At 39.7% G+C, this 23,915-nt stretch overlaps 1 protein-coding gene across 1 annotated transcript in view; it reads right to left on the bottom strand.

The window, feature by feature from the left end:
* Positions 1–4,721: 4,721 nt before the first annotated feature.
* The window catches only part of LOC136833538 (protein DENND6A), a 97,283-nt gene continuing 78,089 nt past the window's right edge, over positions 4,722–23,915 (bottom strand). The window contains exons 8-11 of the mRNA XM_067095764.1: positions 16,578–16,687; positions 11,570–11,737; positions 10,380–10,592; positions 4,722–10,196 (exon numbers count right to left, since the gene is read on the bottom strand). Coding sequence (XP_066951865.1) covers positions 10,005–10,196; positions 10,380–10,592; positions 11,570–11,737; positions 16,578–16,687 — 683 coding nt within the window. The 3' untranslated portion in view covers positions 4,722–10,004. The remainder of the gene's footprint in view (positions 10,197–10,379; positions 10,593–11,569; positions 11,738–16,577; positions 16,688–23,915) is intronic.

A 23,915-nucleotide genomic window follows, 5' to 3' on the forward strand; every position in this document is an offset into this window, starting at 1 on the left:
GAGGTCTTTACATTAAGGGCCCACCTCTTACCAACCCTCATTCTCTTACCTGGGCCAAAAGGTAAACTGCATAGAACTGAATGTATACTGATTGGGTGGGCGGTACTTCCACCCCTACCATCGGTAACTGTTACCATAACCAACCCTGCAAAAGTTTAACGGCCAGACTTCCAGCTCGCTGAAAGTTAATCCCCACATGTAAAGACCTCAGGTTTGTATGTTAGGAAAAATACAAATTACTTTAAAAATCTGTCATATTTGAGTTCCCATACTTGTTGGGTAGAGCAGTTACTGAGAAGTTTGGTTTTCTGTTTTCTTTTCCAGTTCTTGAAGCAGTGATGGAATCACTTGCAGAACAGTTGCTAATGTTCATTGTTTGTTCCTTAAGTTTCTCAAGGAGTGATTTACAGCGTTTCATTCCTCCTTCTTCAGTTGGCACTGGCAGTTCCTCAGCCTCTGGCAGAGGGATTTTTTATCTACTGTTTTTTATGGTGAAAGCACCATGATAGCATTCCAGCCCTCTTTCCTTGTCAGCCTCTCATTTGCATTTTCTGTTGAGTGGTGCGCTAATTGCAACTTATGCTTGAATTCTCCAGCAGTCCCTTAGAGACTCGGTTTTCTCACAGCATTGCAAGGAAATTGCGTACCTCTTAGTGTTGTCAGTGAATGTACATCAAGAAGGAAGGGGAGGGGTTATGTCTTCTATGATTAGTATCATAGGAGGAGGAATCTTTGCTCAGAGCATTCCTCATTGGGTTTGCAGACTTTCCCTTTTATCAAAGCTGACTTAGTCCCTTTGGGTAGGTGTAAAGGCTAGGGTTTACCCCTGCAATCTTTTTCTAATTGGGTTAAACGTCTCCTCTTGAGTAGAGTTGTCTATTCTTTAAGTGCTGAATAGTCTCTGTCTCTTGAGAGCTTGAGTCCCACTTTGAGGTATCTTTCAAGACTGAATTGGGCTGTCTTAAACGTGTTGAACAGTCTCCATTCTCTCAGAAACTTCAGTCCCAAATGAAATGTTCTTAGTGCTTTAAGCACCATGAGATGGTTTTCAAGATTATTCCACTGTTAGACTGAGTCTTTACCCTACTGTTCTTTTCTGGCCTCTGCTTATGATTGGGGAAGTCTTATGACATCCGGTATTGCATTTGGCTTACTGTATGGGAAAGATCTCTTTCATTCCATAATTTTTCAGTAGAAACAGTATCTCAAGTTTTGTCTTTTTTTGAGCAGAGATTGAAAGTTTCCTCAATTCTTCCCTTTGAATCTAAGGTAGAGATCTGGACAAGATACTGTTTTGTCAGCCTGCGCAGTTATCCACTCCTGGGGTTTGGTGTTTTCTTCTTTAATTATTACCAGTTAGTGGTAGAAAGGGTTGTTTAGGAACCCTTTCTGTTGGTTTCATCTCTTGTTCTCCTGCATCCCAAAATTTGTGACGAAGAATTAATTTTTCGGTTCTTAACCCAAGGGTCGAAAGTTTCTCGGTTCCCTCCTTTCAATAATTCATTGGTGGAGAGCTAGATGAAATGTTGCTATGCCTGATTCACGCCCCAAATATTACTAGAGAACCAGAGTGCAAGTGCCTTTTCATAAGCACAAGACATTTCAAAAAGGAGGTATTGAAACACCATCACTTGGCCTGAGGTTGTGATTTCCAAAGCCTATGATTCCCCCCTTAACCCCAGTAGTGCAGAGGACCCTAGGGACACTGGGCCAATTGGTAATGAGAGACTTAATGGGGCTGTCAAACTAACTTTACTTCATTCTACTTAAGGGATGTCATCCACAAATCCCATGACACCTTTTCATGCGGTGGCAGCTCAACAAGTAGTGTTGAGCTGTAGGATACTTGGATGGTTCCTGGTGAAAACATTACCCACCAAGAACTGCCCAGGTATCCTGCAGCTCATTTTAGAGTGTTTGGCTAGTGTGCACAGCTCTTGATGGGAGAGGTGGTGTGAGCACCGACCTGTTCTCCTACGACCCATACCCCTGAATATTTATGCCAGAGTACAAGCTGGACCCAAATGAGTGCAGGTAAGTGACACTGCAAATATTCGTCTCACCTTCTATATCAAGGGAGGGGGGGAGGCAAGGTAGAGCCTTTTACCCATAATAAAGCTGCCAACTGACAGTTGCCAGCCTTTGAGGAGGGAAGCAGTTCTTCAGGATAAGTCTGATATGATTCTGGTTCATAAGACACCGGAGCAGAGATAGAGGGCACTCTCCACATTGACAGTGGAGAGTGTTCTTTAGACGGCCTCCTGTGTTAATGAGCTTAGAGAGGTAATGGCGCCCTTCCTGTTCCGGTGGGGATAACCTTCCCAGCCTTGGCAGGTGGTCCTAGGTCATCTGTTGCCACAAGGTATCTTGTATCCCTTGTACAACCTTTTTAAAGTGAGTATTAGGATACTTTGGCTTTTTTACTCTACTCTACTCTTTCAGTATAGCTTTAGTTTTGGAAGACTCTGAAGGGCTGGTGAACACTTTGAATTAATTTCATCTCAGGTGTGCCTTTCAGGCAGCATTGTTCTTGTCGAGTTTATGCAAATTCAGTGCTGCAGGCTTTTGGAATGTCTGAAAGTCTCAGTGGTGGATTAGCAGTCACACTTTTGTCAGGATTACACCTCTGTCAGGAGTTAAGTATCATGTAAAAATGAGCCCTGTCTCATACTTAACTTCCTTAGTAGTGCAGGTGCCCAAGGGATGGTTTGCTACCACTGGGTTGTCTGCATTATGCATTCCACACGGCAGAATGTCAATGCAGTTCAACTTGCCTGTCAGTGTCATCGGTAGGCATTTTGGGTCCATGCTCTCATGAATAGTAAAGAAGTTTTGCTCTTTCAAGCAACAGGTAGAATCAAGGATTATAGAGAACTTTGGTTTTCTGATATAATTGTCAGTTTTGGAGTGGTGATGGAATTCAGTTCCATTACCTGTAAAACATTTGTGTTTGTTGTTCACTTTCCCTAGCTTCTTCAAGGAGTGATAAGGTCTCCTATTCCTTATTCTTCGCTGGGAGTTCCTTGTTGGCCAATTGCCAAGGGGCTTCCTGATCTGCTGTTTTCTGGTCAAAGCACTGTAAGAGCAACCCAGCCATCTTTCCTTGTTAGCCTCTTGTTTGCCTTCAAAGTTGAGTGATACACCTCCTGCAACTTACTCTAGAATTCTCCAGCAGCTCCTGAGAGAATGATTTTCTTGCAGGTTAGCAAGGAGTTTAGTGTACCTTTTAAGTTTTTCAACAAACATGCATCAAGAAGAGCAGTATCTTCTATGGTTAGTATCCTATACAGGAAATCGCTGCTCAGAACCTATATTAAGTAGGTCTCATACTTTGTTACCTTAGTGGAGTCGGATCCTTTTCAGTATGTGACATAAAGACTAGGGTTTGTCTTTACAATCTTTCTCTGATTGGGTTAGACCTCTCCTCTTTGGGGGTGATCTATATACTTCCTCCAAGTCTCTTCCCCATTGTTGGACTGACTCTTTAGCAGTTAGACTGTTCTTGCTTGGTCTTGGCATATAATTTGTTACGTTCTTTGGCTTGCTGTATTACATTCAGCTTTCAGTAGGGTGAGGATTGCTCTCTTTCCATTTTTCCTCAAAGGAACTGGTAGCTCAAGTCTCATTTCTTTTGACAAGAGATTAAGAGTTTCTTCAATTCTTCCTCCCAAATCTACTACATGAGAGACTGCTTTGCTGGCCTGCACTTTGAAGTACCTGTGAAATTATCCACTCTCACAGTTGGAATGTTTCCTTCCTTCATTAGTACCATTAACACTGGAACTCTTTCTTTTGGCTTTGTATGGTTTCTTTGTGACCTATGATGGATGTCCAGCATGCAGTGTAATCACCTGAGCTCTGTATTGGGCTAAGTCAGTACCTTGTCTGATGTATCTAAGCCTAGTATAAGTCTGGAAGTGCTAGTGGAATGACTGGATTCCATTTCATCCACATTCCCTCTTTTGAAAGCAGCATCTGGGTCTAAGTACAATAGAGTTTAGTCCAGCATCCAGTTCTGGGTTTTACCAAGACCAAACTGCCTCCCTGCTTGAAGCCTCCTGCAGGAGACATCCTTGTTCTCCAAATGCTTCCTTACTCGAGTAACCTCTTCTTTCCTTAAGTGGGACACTCAGGGCCAGGGTCCTACTAATCTGGCCAACTATTTCACTAGACTGGTAGGGGGTCATGACCTCCCTTGCATGCTAGGGAACTTGGATCTTGGCAGTTCTGTGGTGGTTCAAACTCCGGTCAGGTGAAGGGACTGCCCCCACCTAAGGAGTATATCTCCTATATAAAAGGCGATGATTTGTACAGTATTACCATTGGAGCAGATAAATTTTGAATAAATTTATATTTTTCCTAGGTATACAAACCAGGGCCTTTATTTTTCATCCCACCTCGACTGCCCCGCTTAGTCCCTGCAGCCAAAGGAAAAGTGAGTGACCGCCTGGTTAACCACCTTGTTACCAATTTTCAACTGGTTTCCAGTTAATGCTAAAAGATACTACTACATAAAAGGCTCTGGTTTGTATACCTATGAAACACAAATTATTAAAAATTTGGTATTTTTCCATGATTTTCTTCATGCAATAAAAGGCTTTATCCTGCTAATTCCATGTTACAGATTTTTTGGCCAACTGTCCTCATATCGTCTCATCACATGCCCAAACCATCTTAAATTTCTATATCATAATGTGGCTACATTTTCATGAGAATCAAAATGAAGAAAAATATACATTTATTTTGTGAGTATTACAAACACATTACAACATTTCAGACAATTCTCATACTGATGACACCAATTTCGAGCAAAAATTCTTTAATGAAGCTTTAGTAGTTAATATAACAACAAGTGAACTGAATTAGTATAAAAAAAAAAATATATAAATACAGCTCACAATGACTAGTAAAATTTGACCATCTTTTTTGCTGTCGTCAAGTCTAAGCACTTGAATACATAAAGTATTCTGTTACGAACTTAATGGTCTGCAGTTAACCCTTTCAAATTATGACATATAATTACGTATGTACTCTCAATTCTCAACTACAGTACAGTATTCAGGTTCCACTGAAAAAATTATGTAATCCATATAAAGGTGATTGAAGAGCAAATTAAAAATATCTATGTATATGGAATCCTCCGTGTGACATATGCAGCTTGTCTGAGGAAGGCATAACCAAAACGAATATTGTCATTAGCAATAGCTACAACAGCTGGAAGTGAATTATCATCAAGCGAATGCTTCACTTGGTGAAAGTGAGATGTGTTTGGCATTGAGAGAATTGGCTAATGGCCTGAACCTGAAAGGGTTAAGAACAGCTAAATGAAGAGTTAAAAGTAAAGTATGTCCTACATAATACTAACTCAAGGTTTCTATCTAATCTAATGAATAAACAAGAATGTTAATTTATACATTTTCAAGATAGTGTAGGTTGAATCAGCATAAAGCAAAACCTGTTCCAAAATACTTTACAGTAAGTACAACATTACAAAGGGCAAGCTAACTCAGAACGTATGCTTTGTGAAAAAGTGAAAAAGACAAAAAAATTTTTTTTAACCCATCTGAATGTGTTCCTAATTATTTATTTAACTAAAGAGCAAAATATAGTCTTAAGAATATCTTGTTTTACTATATCCGCATGCTAGCAGGGTGAATGCCTCATCAAAGTACAAGAAGGCAGTTTCAATATTATGCATTATAAAATCTGCCATATAATGGCTGTACTGAAATTGTAACATTTCTGCACTACTATTAAATTACTCAAAGTAAAATAACTGTCAAAGAACCATATAGTATTTACATTTTACAACTGCTATAGAAAATGAAACAAACAGTAAATGAAAGCAATGAAAATAAATCTGAAGTGTTTCCATTAAAAGGGTACCAATAAAGATTTCTCAAACCAAGGAAAAAGTATGAATTTAGAATGTTACACCAAAGTAATTTTCTCTTCAACTTGGTCACCCAACCCAAAGATACTTGAATAGCTCGTGACAATCCCTGAATGCATGTAATGCAGGTCAACACAAGCAGGTATGTATTATGTGACCAACAGTCCAATATTACAATTTGTTACTTGAATTTTAGCTTGGCTTGAATGTTTCTACTTGCTTTAAAAGTGACAAATGGTTGAGAGTGCTTCATTGTTTGTCTTTATAGTCAAAATTTCATACTTGAATTCAACTCAACCTACAGTGATTGTCAAGTTCTGGAAACGAAGCAATTAAAAAATTTTTGTCTACATCACTTTCAATTAACCCAGTCATTAAATACTTTAAATTATTGCAAGTTAAATAAAATTTCATTAAATAAATTATTCCAAGTTAAATAAAATTTAATTAATGACAAACACTGGGAGGCTAGGCTAAGCGAGTCAAGTAATCTAACTTGATCTCATTAAACTACTAAATAATGATGATAAACATGATCTGGTTCAACTACTAATAATAATAATATTAACATTTGATAGTTATTTTCTTCAGCACAAAAATTGAAGTTTAATGCTTACAGGGAATACCAGAGAGCACATATTAACAGTCCAATCATGTAAAACATTAATTCATGTGAAAGTAACCATCAGAAACCATGACTTGAATGAGAACACTGATACCTTGTACTATGTTAATTTTCCTCTCTTTAGCCGAAGCTTTCCAAAATAATTATGGCACTTTTTCTGATCAAATGTTCTCTAACTGAATTTAGTTACTTTAGAAAGATCAAAATTCTATCAAGTTGAATTTTGTTACTTCAGAAGTAATTCTCAGTGGATTTGTGTTATACATGAGATTCATAAAATTGCTCTATATACAAGAGATTGGCTTAAAACTTCCCATTTGATTGTAAAAATGTCAACAATTGGGAGCAGTAATATGCTCAAATATAAACATCTACATGCCACAGCAGCAACTGTGAGTACCCTTAAAATTACAGAACCTGCATATATGAGACCTGAATGTACATAAAGCTCTGGCACTGAAAGCATAAATAACAACAATGTTTAAATTCCACAAATGATATTCTCAGCACCTGTAAGCAGCATAAAATAAATTCTTAAAATACATTTGGCAATTATAATTTCACATGCTGACATTCTCCAAAATCTAGGAGGATATGAAACACTGAATTTAATAGTAAGGTTTTAGCACTACAGCGGTTAATTACTATTTTGATACAAATATAAACACAGCAAAAATGAGGTACCATAGCTTGCAATTTATATGGAAAATACAGCCCAAAAACATACAAAGTGTTATGATTGGACATTTCTTAAATAATTTGGGCTAAGCATTAAAAGTCCTTATGGTAAACAATATTAAACAGCTGTTAATTTACTCCTTTGTTGCTCTTTGCTCATTTTTACTTTTTTCTTTCTTCATTTAAATGAATGGGCATTATATTTTACTTTGAAAATAAAAAAAAATAGTTTTCCCAGATGTAAAAACTATAATCCATATTAAATAACTAATATCTTATTACTCTTGTGCATCAATAACTGAAGTGTAGCATAAAACATGTAATACTATCACTATACTTGGGAAATTACAGGATACAGTTTCCAATTGGTTCAGTCTTCTTAAAACATATTTTATTTCTAATCTTGGTCATAAAAAATTTTAAGAAAAACTAAAAAGAGAATTAACTTTTTTAGGTAGTGAGCCAATATCTCTTCCCTATGCAAACAGGGCAACTACATGAAAAATAACCTTTTTGTTAGAATAATTTCAAACTTCTGTGAAAAGTTGTTACATTACAGCAACTTACTGCAGAAATGTAAAATGTCCCGGATTCTGTTTAACCTTCTTTCTGGTAGAGAAATTAAGGACTTACATTGACAATATTCATTTACTCAAATGTTTCACTGGATTAACTAAAGGCAAGGCTATTGAAAAATGAAACCGCTGGTAAAACCATGATGGGAACTGAGATTTTCAATCTTTCACTGTTTCAAAATACTTTCACCGTTTCAAAATACTAAATATGTACTTTGAGACTTCAACAGGACATGAGATTTCCTAAGCCATTAAACACTCAAAGACCCAAAGATTTTACTAGCATACTCAAGGCCTAAGCATTTGAAATTCAACCTAAAAACTGTATTGAACTAATTTCAAATGCATTAATGAAATCATGCAAGACAAGGAACAATACAGTTAAGAAATGAAACTCTTTAGGAATGATCGTCACACTGAGAAAATAGTAAACTAACTATCACAGCGCTTATTGGTGACACTACATGTTGATTTCTGCATACTGAAGCAGAGTGTAGGTCAATACCTCTTAATTGACCTTAAATAATCATGTGTTTTAATTAAGAATCTAAAATTAATTAATATATATATACACTAACAAAATACTTAATGAGTCAAACCCTAATGGCTTCTCTGGTGCCAGACATGGTAGGTAAAACCAAGCGAAAATGAGATAAAACTTAAATTTCTGTAGTGAAACAATTTTCTCATAAGAAAGGCACCTAAAAAACATTTCAAACGGGAGTTTTTACTTTTGTTTTACTCCTACTAGACCCAAAAACCAAGAGTTGATGTAACTGCCTTCGTTAAGGGGACGTAATGAACTTAGCTTTTCAAATGAGGGATTTCAAGTCTCTTCAACCTTGCTGGATGCAATACCCTTACCATATGAAGATAGGTATCTTTCATGCAATATTAACCAAGTGACTATCAGCTACAGTTTGGAAAGAGGTTTGACAATCACAATACAGTAGACCAAAGAACAGAGGTATAACTAGTTGAAGTCCCCTACTTAAAAAAGCAGTTTCACCTTGCTTTCTAAGTCAAATACTGAATGTGCTGTTAAGCTACAGAATAACCTGGAAAATAACTTGGCTAACAAAGAAAGATGTTTAAAAAGAGCATTTACCTATGTAACTTTGTCAATTTCCATATACAGTATGTTATGATTTATTATTGTATAATAAAATTAAATTGAGTAATCATTATGACAAATATTGTTTTCCTATTTCTTTTACCTTCCTTTATCAGAGCCCCTTCTGAAAGTGATCAGATATTATTACTTTAATCAAAATGATCTCTTTACTGCACTCTGAAAACATTATTCAACTTCATGTAGCCATCATTAAGAGTAAAACCACTCTCTTAAACTGCAAATCTTTAGTAACTAATTTAAATGGAAACAGAAGTTCTATGTACATTACTTTGGTATTGGCACTCCGTAACTTTAAGTCCTACAGTATTAAATATACAATATTTCCGCATCAAAACACGTGGATTAAAAAATATCTGAAGTGAGGCAGAATCAAAATTTCTTTCAAACAACCCATTTCATTCAGCACCATGTATTCAATTAAATGCTGCCATGCATTATAAATTACACCATATTAGATTCCCTCTATCATATTATAGTAAACGAAGGTAATCCCTTCACTGAAAGAGAGGACATAGCACATCACTAGTTATTATTAAGTTTTAAAACATTAGCATGGCCTAATTATAAAATTGTCAATTATTCAAGGCACTGCAGGTCACAATATAAAAATGTTCTTCCACACTTCCTCCCACCACTGAACAAGCATGAGCTGCTAAACAAAATGAATGACAATAATGAAGTTCAGAAATACATTTTCCAAAGAAATAATCGGCTCACGACGAATATGAGCATGTCAGTTTCACTAATTCTGGGGTTAGTAAACTGTCTTGTCTTTTCTTCCAAATACACTGAAATTCATACAAAGTTTTCAAAAACAGCATTGCCTCATACAACAAACCTATGGCATAGTCCTTAGAACCACTTGGCACCATTGTACGGGATAATATAATACTTACACAAGTCTCCTTGATTGTAAACAAAGCTTGGCTTCCTAAGTTATGGGTTTTTCAGTTATTCACACCAGTACACATAACTGGATACATATACACTTGGAGGGAAATGTGATATTACAAAAACATTTCATGACAACACAGTTATGTACCTGTTACCAGCATTTATTTTCCAATTAGCTTCCGCTGATAACAGTCCATCTTGTACTCAGCTTGCATGAAGCACAGAGCGGAGATCTTCAGGTAATGATGACAAAAGTGTTTGGACATGTGCTTGTAATTTATCCCTTGTGTGTTGAGATGCCTGTATGGAGTCTGCATCATTGAGTTTTGATCTCAGTCTCAATACCATGTCTACTACTTCCACCTCTGTGCGTGTTGATACCCAGTCACCCAAATCCTTAAGAAACAGTTATAATCTTAAAATTTGGAAATTACAATTTATACACTGCAAAATTATTTTTTGTCTTTTCTTATACAAACATCTATCATATCTCCTGACATGCAATACAACAATATGAAATATTACTAAACTGAATGATATTTGAGTTAGAATTCACTGGCAATCAAATTGAAAACTCACCGCTTCACTGAGAGCTTGAAGATGCAACTCAGAGAGTTTGTCAGAGACCTCCTGATATCGAGCATTAAACCACAATGAAAAATTGACAGAGCGGAAGAATCTTCTATAAAGGCCTTCCCAATCACCTCGAATGCCACTTGTTAACTGTGGCCCATACAACTCTAAGGTGGCTAAGAAGTCATCAGGGTTGAAAGGCCTTAAACTTGGTATTGCCTGTGGATTGAATCGCAGTTGTTAACATTTACTAACATTCTTCTAAACTGCATTAAAACTTAAAACGCAATAACAGGTTAACAATAATTCCCACCAGCAACAGTATGGAGAACCTGATTATGTTATTTAAAAATATTACTTTTTCTGAATCAGAACCAGTAAACTTTTCAGGTAGTTAAGAACTCTAGCTGCCTACCTAATGGTCTAATGTATAACTAAACACACTATAAAAGCCAAGCACCTTTAACAGCTGGACTAGTGACCAATGGCTTTGTGGGAACCTGGATAGCATTACACTAACCTACAGGTCAATGCTAATGCTACAGCTCTGTCTAGCTGATTGTGGCTGTTGGCTTTTTTTTTATGCAGAAACTACAAAAGATAGAAGGGGGTGGATAAACTTGTGCAAAGTCTGCCCACAAAGTAGAAACAAAGGGTTTTCGGCAAAATGGGGACCATACCACAATTGTAAGAGGTAGTAAGGTCTGGGTGAAAAAGCCTGGTCTTGGAATATGATCATACTGTGCCAGGTTACAGATTACAACAGACAGCACTGATAGTTAGTTATTATACTTCATGAGTAATAGAGACCAAAAAACAGACTGACAACTACTTTTGCCTCAACAACCAAAGGAATGTGGCAAAAACTGGTTCACACTCCAAACACGTTTTGGAAATTTGGAATTAAGTAAAACTAAATTAATCTATCTGTGTTTGGTACTTCGGGATTCTCTAAAACTGCAACATGTATCTATGTTTGACTGCTAAGATTTATACACAACCGTGCTTTGTACATGAAGATAGATTTAATATAAATATCAACACACCAGCAGTTTGAATCAATTTGATTAAAAAATATGTTTACCAGAAAATGGCTTTGAGGGCATCGATGGGAAGATACTCCTATCACTAGTACAACACATACCTCTTGCAATTATCTTTAAAACTGATCAAAGCTCTTGAAGAAATCATGTTACCTTGTAAGGGGATATGTTTTTCTGGAGTGGCATCAATGAAGCTACATATCTCTCCAAAGGGATCATAAATGACTGTGTTAACTCTAGGAGGTGTCTTCGTAGTAATGCACTTTGAACTTCAACTGGACGACCTGTTTGTACACCTTTCAACAGCCTTTTCACCAAACCCTGCAAAAGATACACTACATACAAAACAGTCATAGTAAAGCTGAATAATTAACAATATTTTGCAGCAATGCAGATATGGATGGTATTTAGGACCAAAACCCAGGTACTGGGGCAAAGAGGGCCATTCAGCACAGTAACAAAACTTCAAGAGATAAAAGCAAATTAAAATACAGGTATAGAGTGATATGTTAACCCTTAAACGCCGAGCTTCTATTTACAAAAACGTCTCCCGTATGCCAGCGGTGTTTGGTGAGTTAGCGCCGAAGCGAAAAAAAAGTTTTTTCAAAAAATCACAGCATGCTTAGTTTTTAAGATTAAGAGTTCATTTTTGGCTCCTTTTTTTGTCATTGCCTGAAGTTTAGTATGCAACCATTAGAAATGAAAATAAATATAATTATCATATATAAATATTGAAATTATGACAGCGCAAAAAAAATTTTTCATATATAATTTTATACAAATCGCGCTGTGAGCAAAACGGTTAAAGCTAACGGGTTATTTTGTTTTTCTTTGTATTGTACACTAAATTGCGATGATTTTGGTATATAACAAATTGTAAAACGATCAAAGCAACACAGAGAAAATATTATCATAAAATGATGCATGAATTAAATCGTAGCGGACATAAAAAAAGTTTTTCAAAAATTCACCATAAATCGAAATATTGTGCTAGAGACTTCCCGTTTGTTGAAAAATGAAGCTAATTGATTGAATATTACTAGACTGTAAGTGTTTTAGCTTACAATTGCAGTTTTCGATCATTTCGGTCGAGTTAAAATTGACCGAAAGTCGAATTTTTCTATTTATCGTGATTAATATGAAAATATTTCAAAACTGATAAAGCTACAACCATGACTTATTTTCTGTTGTATTCTACATGAAATTGCGCACATTTTCATATATAAAACTTTATGTAACGACTAATATAAAACGGTGAAAATATTACGACACCGTGACGAAAGAATTTCTGAGATGTTTAGTTACAGCGCAGAGCGTAAGGAAAATTTTTTCAAAAATTCACCATAAATCGAAATATTGTGCTAGAGACTTCCAATTTATTGCAAAATGAAGGTAAACGATTGAATATTACTAGAATGTAAGAGTTTTAGCTTACAATTGCGTTTTTACCATTTCGGTCGAGTTAAAGTTGACCGAAGGTTGAAATTTTGGCAGTTATCGTGATTTATGTGAAAATATTTCAAAACTGATAAAAGCTACAACCATGAGCTATTTTCTGTTGTATTCTATATGAAATTGCGCACATTTTCATATGTAAAAGTTTATGTAACGAATAATGTAAAACGATGCAAACATTACGACAACGTGTGAAAGAATTTCTGAGATGTTGGCCGAGTTGCAGCGCGAGGCGTAAGGAAAAAGTTTTTTTTCAGAAATTCACCATAAATCGAAATATTGTGCTAGAGACTTCCAATTTATTGCAAAATGAAGGTACATGATTGAATATTACTAGAATGTAAGAGTTTTAGCTTATAATTGCGTTTTTACCATTTCGGTCGAGTTAAAGTTGACCGAAGGTTGAAATTTTGGCAGTTATCGTGATTTATATGAAAATATTTCATAACTGATAAAAGCTACAACCATGAGTTATTTTCTGTTGTATTCTACATGAAATTGCGCACATTTCCATATATAAAACTTTATGTAACGACTAATATAAAATGAAGCAAACATTACGACAACGTGTGAAAGAATTTCTGGAGGCGGACGTAAGGAAAAAAGTTTTTAAAAAATTCACCATAAATCGAAATATTGTGCTAGAGACTTCCAATTGGTTGCAAAATGAAGGTAAATGATTGAATATTACTAGAATGTAAGAGTTTTAGCTTACAATTGCGTTTTTACCATTTCGGTCGAGTCAAATTTGACCGAAGGTTGAAATTTTGGCAGTTATCGTGGTTTATATGAAAATATTTCCAAACTGATAAAAGCTACAACCATGGGTTGTATTTTGCTGTATTTTACATGAAATTGCGCACATTTTCATGTATAAAACTTTATGTAACGGCTAATATAGAACAGTGCAAAAATTACGACAAAATGATGAAAGAATTTCTGAAATTTTCGGCCAGGAGTTACATGGGCGTAAGAAAAATTTTTTTAAATTCACCACAAATCGAAATATTGTGCTAGAGACTTCCAATTTGTTGTAAAATGAAGGTACATGATTGAATATTACTAGAATGTAAGAGTTTTAGCTTACAATTGCGTTTTTCGACCATTTCGGTCGAGTCAAAGTTGACCGAAGGTTGAAATTTTTGTAGTCGATGTGCAGATGCGTCCACTTGGCACCCAACAGACAATTTTAGTCGACGTATGATACGTCCAGTAGGCGTTTAAGGGTTAAAATGAACAAAATATTGTTAAAGGGTAAACAGATAACAAGTTTCAAATAATAAGACAAAAGTTAAAAACAAATTAATTCTAATAACATAAACAAATACCGTATATACTGGCATATAAGGCAACCTTTTAATCTTAAAAAATTTCCCCCCCTTAAATGGAGGTTGTCTTATACGCTAAGCATAAAGAGCAAACCTTAAATCCTGCCAAGATTTTTTAATGATGGGCTACCCCCTGAAGTGTCGATATTTGTGTCAACAGTTAACTACTGTCACAACTATTGACAGTGTAAACAAAACTGTAATAACGGTAAAAACAGTAGTTAATTCAAGTTAATCATTAGTGACACAACTATTCATACTGTAAACAAAACAACTGTAATTACAGCAATTACCTTAGGTAATTACCATAATTAGACGTTAGGATGAGCGAGCTCTCACTTTGTTACTAGCTTTATTCCAGGGTACCATTATTCAAATACAGTTATCACAAGACCCCATCATGGCCACACCAACTATCGGTAATAATAAACAGAGGAAGTATGAAGCTCTGTTCAAGGTAAAAGCAGTAAATTTTGCAGAGGAACATAACAACTGCGCTGCAGCATGCCAATATTGTGTACCAATATTGGCTGATAGTGCTATGTGATTCAATACTGTAAATTGGGGGTTGTCTCATATGGCGAACATACCTCTAAACCTACATTTTTACAAGAAAAAATGGGGGTTCGTCTTATATTCCGAATCTCCTTATATGCCAGCATATATGGTAAATCTTATTTGAATAAAAAATTTTGGAATTACAGTATCTTACATACTGTATACAGAAGAGGAGTTAAACGTAGGCAACAGCTTTTTAGTACTCCTGTATGATAAACTGTGGCACACAATTCAACTTTTTCTGCAAAAAATGTTACTTCCAACCTAATGATCAACTTGTACATCAGGAATAAAATGTGGCATTTTCCCAAGAATAGCAAACTGGTGTAACAGCAATACTAATGTCTGTTGTACACCACTTACAGTGGGCCTGGTATGTTATTACCAATATTTCCAACTAACACTTGTTTTATGTGAACTTATTTAGCATATTCAACACACAATATAAATTGTAAAATAATAGCAAAATTTCAGTACATATTAAAACAAGGTATCAGTTGATGCACTCAATGTATACACTAACAACAGTTACACTGCTTCTGTCCTCTTTTCCATTACAATATGCAAGTCATCTAACCAATTTTGGAACTCGTATGAATACTAAAATTTACAGTAATAAAAAATCTAATCAGCAATGACTTTTTAACAGAAACAGTTTTGCATTTGGCCATGTGCATTAGGTGGCACCATTGGCTATTTGTTTACATGACTGATGGAAAATATGTTGGAGCGTACCAGTAAATCCTGTTTGGTAAAATGATCTTACTGGACTGCAGAATTACATTTGTTTTTCTAGATAGTGAACCTACCCCTATATGGAAGAGCTTGTTTGCTATACAATATAGAATATGACATACAGAAGTGATGGTTATTATCTGTCTCATTATAGGCTAGGCTAAGTAGTCTGGTTTTATATGCTTTTGCTAAAGGTTACCAAACAATGTGGCCTATCCAAAATTTAAATCTTAGCCTGCCAAGAGTCTACTGTATGTTTGGGGTTTACCGACATGGCAGCTATAGGTCTAACTTAGAACTATAAGCTATTTATCTTGAAGTCAACTCATAAGCTATAATTTACAGCAACTTCCTTTAGGTATTAAAACTTGACTCATATAGAAACTAACTTTTTAAAGTAGTAAACACCATATGGTAATTCAGTGTTATTTTACAGAAGGTACAGTATATTGCATATACAGGCAGTCCCCGGTTTACGACGGGGGTTCCGTTCTTACGCCGCGTCGTAAACCGAAAATCGTCGTAAACCGGAAAATCGTCGAAAATCGTCAAAAATCATAAGAAAACCTTACTTTTAATGCTCTGGGTGCATTGAAAACGATGTAAACTGCATTATTACTGCGTTTTACATAAAAAAAACCTTCAAATTATGATTATTCTGCCGTTTTCGGGCCATATTTCTTCCGTCGGATCGTTTACGTCGTCGTAACCCGGAACATCGTCGTAAACCAAGAAATAATTTCTGATGAATATATTTGAAAAGCGTCGTAACCTCGGAACGTCGTAAGCCGGAACCGTCGTAAGCCGGAACCGTCGTAAACCGGGGACTGCCTGCTATTGCATTATTCTATTAACTGTGCAAACAAATCAACTTTGCTGGTAGCTAAAATGAAATAAATATCCATATCACCTCTATAATATTAGAGAAAAATAACCACATAAAAAGGTATCTACAATTTCCAACAACACAAAATGTTACATTTAGGTTTCATACACCTTTGAATTTAGTGAGACAAGACCCATTTCAAACAATCTGCAAATATGAATTTAAAATTTTTAAAAATTCAATACAATTTTTAACTAACCTTGTCAGCCTGAAGATGTGGCCGATACTTAGTGTACACTCCTGGTTTCTGTTCAACAGTTTTCAGACCTGAGGCTTTTTTGAGTTTATGCTTCTGGGCACTTGGGGATCCTGTATACAAAAATTTAAAAAATGTATCAAAACAAAGTAAAAAATTCAAAGACTAAAATAAGTCAATCAATCAACAGGACTTCTTATGCTTTTAAAACAATGGTAAAAAGGGATTTTGACAAAGGAAAAATCTATTTCTGAGGAAGGTCCCGTGTCACCCGGTGAAATTCCATTACAGCACAATTTCTAGGTATAACCTTGCTAGATATACCAGAGAAAAAGAGCTTTCAGGAAAGCTGGGGTTACTACCCCAGTCGAGCGTCTTCTAGGAAGGCGTCGGGTATAGAAGAGGGTGAGTGAATACCACTACCACGGAAACCTACTCGAAAGATCTCTCCCTGTCAAAACCCCGAACAGAGCGGTGAGCCGTTACAGCCCCACACCAAACACCCGCCAGGACGGCGACACCAGCGCCACCTACCTCATTCCATGCTAGCACTAACCCCAGACTTGGCATGTGCAAGAGGGAGGGGGAGAGTACTAGGTGATTCAGGGAGGGTCACCGGGTGACACGGGACCTTCCTCAGAAATAGATTTTTCCTTTGTCAAAATCCCTTTTCTGAGTCCAGTCCCGTGTCAGCCGGTGAAATCGTGATAGAGAATCATGCCAAGGCTGCAAGTACCAAGAAAAAGAAATGGGGGGTAATCTGAAGAAAAAGGCAAAAGTTTACCAAAATAATTTTAATTAAGCAATCTCTTCCGTGAGCAAGAATACTAAGACTAAGGCATATTAAATCTAAGGCACATCAAAAACTTAATACTATGAAACATGGGGAGGTCCCGACACAACGGAGAAAAGGCCCAAAAAAATCTTAAAATTACTTAAAGCAAAGTGAAACATGAAATGCGCACAAAATAACTGTAAATATAACCTTAATACTATACACATAAACTTATTCTAAACACGTAAGAGAGAAAAATCAATGAGCATTAACATATACATATATCTGGGGTACGTGGAGCCAAATAAAAACTGTCCAGTACCCCATAAGAAAAACAATCATGGCATATCAGATTACACTTTTTCCAATAACAGGTACAAGAAACATCAATATGAGGAGCCAGGCAGTGAGGTATAATCAACCAGGAGAATAAGCAGAAAGTAAATGAGGCAGGCGGGCGGGGGGAAAAGGAAAGGACAAGGATATGATTAATTAAGGTGGGAGATGACACTTCCCACAGCTATGGTAGAAAATTTCAGGGCTTGAGCGTTTTTAAATAGTGGCGTTTAAACACTAGAGGTGATTTCCAACCCGTGTATTTAGATAGTTCTGAGAAGTCCATATTATGAAAGTAATTAATGGAAGTAGCAACTGCTCGAATATCATGAACCTTGGGAACTGAATCTGGGTTGGCCTGTTTAATGAAATAAAGAATTTGTTGTCTTATAGCATTTAGTGAAAGAGTACCACCTTTCTCCCTGATAAAAAGAGGACCCGACTTACACTGTGGAGTTCTTAAAAGGTAAGATTTAAGTGTATAAACTGGACATAAAGACTGGTCTTGAGGAAGGGGCACCACCTTCCAAGGAGACCACCTGTCCTGTGGGTCTTCGTTCTTAGCTAAAAATCTAGGGTCAGGGGAAAGGAGGCTGGGAGGAAGTTAACAAAATTATCACCTCTAGTGAGAGCCGACAGCTCTGATTCTAGCACCTGAAGCCAAGCTAATCAAAAATAAAGTCTTCCTAACAGATCCTGATAGTGAAAGTTATCCATCTCTGATGCTCTCTCATTGAGAAACCACGTAACAGATCTGATGGTCTAAAAGGTCGATTTTAAAGCCGTAAAGAAATACTTTCTTTAATGCTGACTTGATTGTGTAATTGGCCGGAGGGTCAAACAATGAAACTCCTAAATTAGCTGTCATGATTTTGGCTTCAGATGCTTTTAGGAAGGAGGCTAATTTTTTGACTGCTGAGTCATTTTGTCTAATAGTAGAATCTCTTTTATCTGATTCTAAAAACAGAGTGTTGACAGGGTCAATGTTTGCTCCTTTTTGAGCTGCGAATTTTATAAAGTCCATAAAACTAGGGCATTCTGAATTCTTGAGGAAGCTGACACAGTCTTGGTTTGTACTGTCTGAGTCAGAATGGGCTTGGGAATCCGAAGACTCCGTAATCCCAGTTCCTGAAGAAGAGGGAACCAATTGCTCTTCGGCCAATAGGGGCTACTAGGGCTAATTGACCTTTGAATGTCCTGAGTTTGTGTAAAACTTTCAGCAGTAAATTTATTGGAGGGAAAAGATAAATCTTCTCCCAATTGTTCCAATCTACTGTCATTGCGTCTATGGCAACGCCTGAGGGTCCAGGTTGGGGGCCACATAACAGGGGAGCTTGAAGTTGCTCTCGTTGCGAACAGATCCACTTGGAGGCCCGGAACCCGGCGGCAAATCCATTTGAAAGATTCCACGTCCAGGGACCACTCCGTCTCCAACGGAGTAGTCCTGGACAGGGAATCCGCCACCACGTTCCGCACCCCGCTAGGTGGGTGGCTGACAGGTGCCAGCTGTGCTTGTTCGCCAGGGAGAAGATAGCAACCATTACTTGGTTTACTCGGCCTGATTTGGAGCCGCCCCTGTTGATGCAATGAACTACCACTGCGCTGTCCAATACCAACCTGATATGAATCCGGTTGGGGGGCGGATTTTCTTCAAAGTTAGAAAGACCGCCATAGCTTCCAGGGTGTTTATATGGAACTGCTGAAACATTGTGGACCACGTTCCTTGTACTTTTGTTTTGGTGAATATCCCCCAGCCGCTTAGGGAAGCGTCTGTGTGAACAACTAGTGCCGGAGGGGGAAATTGAAGCGGAACTGTATTGGACAGGCCCTTGACCGAGGCCCAAGGTCGCAATCTTGTCTTTAAGATTTGAGGAATGGAGGAGACCTTGTCTCTGAGCTTGACATTGGCTCGACTCCGCCACACTCTGTTTATGTCTTTTAATTTCGCTTTTAATAGCAGGTCTGTCACTGAGGCAAACTGAAGAGATCCAGGACCCTTTCTTGGGACCGGCGGGATGCTGATGGATTTTTGAGGAATCTCTTGGTGAGAGATGCTATCTCTTTCCTCTTGGAAGGCGGAAGGGACAGCGTGTGAGATGACAGATCCCACTGGAGACCCAACCACTGAAACCGGGACTCCGGAGTCAGGACGGGACTTCTCTCTGTTCAGTTGAAAACCCAAGCGACTCCAGGAAATTGATGACTATGGACGTAGCTTTCTGACACTCCGGAACTGTTGGTGCCCAAATTATCCAATCGTCCAAATATGCTGCTAGGGATATCCCTTGAGACCGGAGTTGTTGTACTACCGTGTCCGCCAGCTTTGTGAATATCCTGGGCGCAATGTTCAGACCGAAGGGCATGACCCTGAAGGAGTAGGCTTGATTCCCGAGTCTGAAACCGAGGAACTGAGAGAAGTTCAGCGCGCAACCGGGACGTGATAATAAGCGTCTGAAAGATCGATAGAGGTGGTGACGGCTCCACGCGGAAGTAGAGTCCGCACTTGAGCTACCGTAAGCATGCGAAATTTGTCGCATTTTATGTAGAGATTTAGACGCGACAGATCCAGGATCACTCTTTGCTGATCGGAGTCTTTTTGGGAACAGTGAATAACCTGCCTTGAAACTTTAGGTGCCTTACTTTCTTTATTGCTCGTTTGTTGAGCAATTCTGTCACATAATCCTTTAGGATTGATGTGGGTGGCTGGTAAAACCTGGTTAGAGGAGGAGGGTCTTTGATCCAGCTCCATCCTAGTCCTTTGGACACAATGCTGTGTGCCCAAGGGCTGAAGGTCCATTGGTCCCTGAACCAAAACAGGCGACCGCCTACCTGTGTTCTCTCAGTGGGAGGGAGCGGGTTTATTCCCCTACCACGTCCAGGTCTTCCCCTTGGGGTGGTGTTGGGCTTCCCTCTATGGGGGGGCTTTGCCTCTTCCTCCCCCTTGCAACCCTATTAAGGCCGTGAAAGTAACCACGGCCCTCATATGTGGGGTTGTATGCCGGTGAGGCCACATAGGAGGGTGCAGCTGGTTGGACCAGCACATACTGTTGGGGGTGAGCCTTGGAAGTAGAAGGCTGGGCCACTGCCGAGACCGGGACGGCTTGGACTACCGCCTGATGGTAGGGCCTCTTATGCCTCCTGAAGCGTTTACCTCCTCTCGATTGGGGGCCGGCCGATTCTGGGGTCTTACGCTTATAGGCCGAAATGCCCCAGCGAGAACGAAGACTCTGGTTGGCCCGTGTAGCCTCGGCCATAACATTCGTGACCTCCTCTTCAGGGAAGAGGTTAGGTCCCCAGATCGAGCTTTTCACGAGCTTGTTAGGCTCGTGGCGGATAGTCGCATCGGCAAAGATGAACTTCCGACATTCCAGTCTGGCCATAATAAACTCAAATAAGTCAGACTGGAAGCCTGCCAGCAAGGATTTAGCCAATACCTGAAAGAAAGGTTCGTCCGAGCAGGAGACGGCAGTAGCTTCAGAAAGGCATACGGAGTTCAAGGATCGGGCTAACTTAACCCGAGCATCAAACTCTGCTTTCAAAAGAGCTTCCGGCAGCTTGGGGAGCTGCTCACTAAACTGCGTGGAAGCGCAGAAGGGGTCCAGCTTCCCGACCGTGAAAGTGGACGGGGCTTCCAGCCAGAACTCATTACTTCCTGGGAATACCAGGGAAGTAGGGTCTGTCTCCCTTAGCTGTGGTAAGGGATTACCATCAAAGCACGCTCGGGCCGTAGCCAGAGCGACTTTGTCCAAGCAAGGGGTGGGAAGGTTGTCTCCCAGGGCAAACATAGTGAAGTTGCCCTTGAAAGGAGTCAATTTTGTGTTGTCTGCCTGCCACTCCGTCAGAGTGCGCAGAAGAGCCGACTGAGCTTGGTCCCTAGGGACGATGACAGTCTCCCTAGGAACCTTGTCTGACCGAATCCAAGCTTCCTCCGTAAGCCTCACGAAGCCTGGGTAAGGGGGCAGGAGATCGGGGGGGAAGAACTCCAATTCCTCCAACCGTCTCGTGCCAAGACCATCAAGTGTCAGTTTGCCATCATGTTGATGGCCCGGAGTGCAAAACGCCAAGGGTTACCGACATCGAACGGCGGGAGGTCCGCAGTGTCGGGGATAACATACTGTGGTTCGGCTGGGGGTGGGTGAGCCATTCCCGCCAGTATGTTATCATGACTGGCCAACTTTTCGGAGATTTTGTTAAATCTCGAATCCAAGTCCTCCGTAAAACGCTTGTACAGCTGATTAGCAAAGGCCTCTGCGTCAAAAAGCAGGTTGGCGAGGAGGGCTTGGATTTTGCAGCCCTCTTACTCGCGCCTTTGCTGGAGGAACCAGACTTGCTCCCGGAGGCTACAGGCCCTGAAGACCTTAGCCTTCGACGGGGAAGGGCGATGCCTTCTTGGAAGTCGAGGACTTGTAGCCCTTCGCCTTCCATGAAGTCTTCAACTTCAACTTGGGGATAGCAGACGGAGCTCTATCACCCAAGGAGGAAGACTTTACAAAACCTGCAAATGAAGAAATTGATGAAGCAGGGGAGTCAAATAAAGGGGGGCCCGCCCCAACAACCTCACTTACCTCACCACTTACCACCTGGTCCTGCTCTACGTTCATGGGTTCCAGATTGAGATCCATGGCGGCAACATCCTCCGAGACCTCAGCGTAGAGGATATCCACTTGGGGTGGCTGGGTCTCATCCCGGATCTGCTGGATGATAGGGGTGGCAAGGTCTTCAGGCACTGCGGCCGCCACCCGTGCGCGGGTAGAGCAAGTCCCTCAACCTGGCGTCGAGGACGTAGGGCTTCCCGACGGAACGTTCCTTCCAAACCCAGCCACCCAGGCCCGGAGGGATTCCAAGGCAGACTTCTTGGAAGCTTCATCCGCCTGCAAGAAAACCAACAATTAGCTAAGAACGAAAAACCATTCCGGAACTCATAAACAATATACCACATATAATATGAGGAGCATAAGGCAGGAGTAATGTAAAGACTGTCACTTACCGACTCATCCTGGACAGTTGTGCAGAGAGCGAAGCAAACCTCACAACCATCAGGGTGCCAAACAACCAGGTCATCCAGTCGGACCGCACAACCAGCGTGGGTCCGGCAAACTACGTGACCGTAGGGTTGTTGGAGGGAGGCGGCACCCGGCTCCTCACAGCGAACAGTCTGTAAGTAAAACAGTACATGAACCTCCCACTCTAAGCAAGCTAAAGCTGGCGAGGCGGGAAACTCAACTGCAACCGGAATACTCCGGCGGAGAAGAACTCCCTAATCATAAACTGGGCCAATAAGCTCTAAATTACCCAGAGTGGAAGGTAAATGTTTTCAGACCCCGGAGTACTCCGGGGAATGAAGGAAAGAGAGACCAGGAACCAACCATAAGGGCTGCCAGTAAAATAACGGCGGAGCCCCTGGTATAGGACCGACTCACTTATGTAATGAATTAATAAAAATATTCCAAAGAGATAAACTTATCTAAAACAAAAACAAAAACAATAATAAGTGATGGTAAGAACTCAAGAGGACGGAAGGATCCGCTCCTCTCCAAATGAACAACCTTCGCCCTTACTTCCCGCCGGAGAAACAAGACAGGTAAAATGCTCGTATGATTCTAACATAGGCTGAAGCAATATGTTAACCGTATCAAGCGTAACCCGACGGGGAGACGACGAGTGATCTCGAACGGGAGAAAGTAAACAAACCACCAACCCCAATACAGCGATGCTAGGGACGATATGGGAGGAGCGAATCTCTCAACCAATAGGAGAAGTCCCTGAACTCGGAGAAAACGCCATCTAGCGTCACCCGCACGAGTAGAGCAAGGCTGGAGAGGAGGAGGGGGGGGAGGAGGGAGGAGTAGGCTACCAGGAAGGAACAGGAGACGGGGAGAAGCTCACCCGCTCAACTGCACCATACCTCCCAGACAATGAATCTTGGAAGGGTGGAATGCTGGAAGCAACACAACCCAAGCCCGACTCTACCTAGGCGAAGCCTAATATGGTCCTAACCTTAACATAGGCTAGGAAAAAGGGAGGGCAAAGGGAGGGGAGGAAGCAACAGGGAGAGAAATTTTGTGCTGAGAACCAACCAGGATCGAGAATGGCGGGCAAGGGGCGACTAGCCTAGAGGAAACACATCCCAAGAACTCGATTCCCCCAAAATGGAGGAAGAGGACTAAGGGGCTCACTCTGCCCACCAAAAACGATCCCGGAGGAAACAGCAACAAAACTCCCTCAACCTG

This window comes from Macrobrachium rosenbergii, chromosome 4 (genome assembly GCF_040412425.1).
Source record: "Macrobrachium rosenbergii isolate ZJJX-2024 chromosome 4, ASM4041242v1, whole genome shotgun sequence".
Taxonomy (NCBI): Eukaryota; Metazoa; Arthropoda; class Malacostraca; order Decapoda; family Palaemonidae; genus Macrobrachium; species Macrobrachium rosenbergii.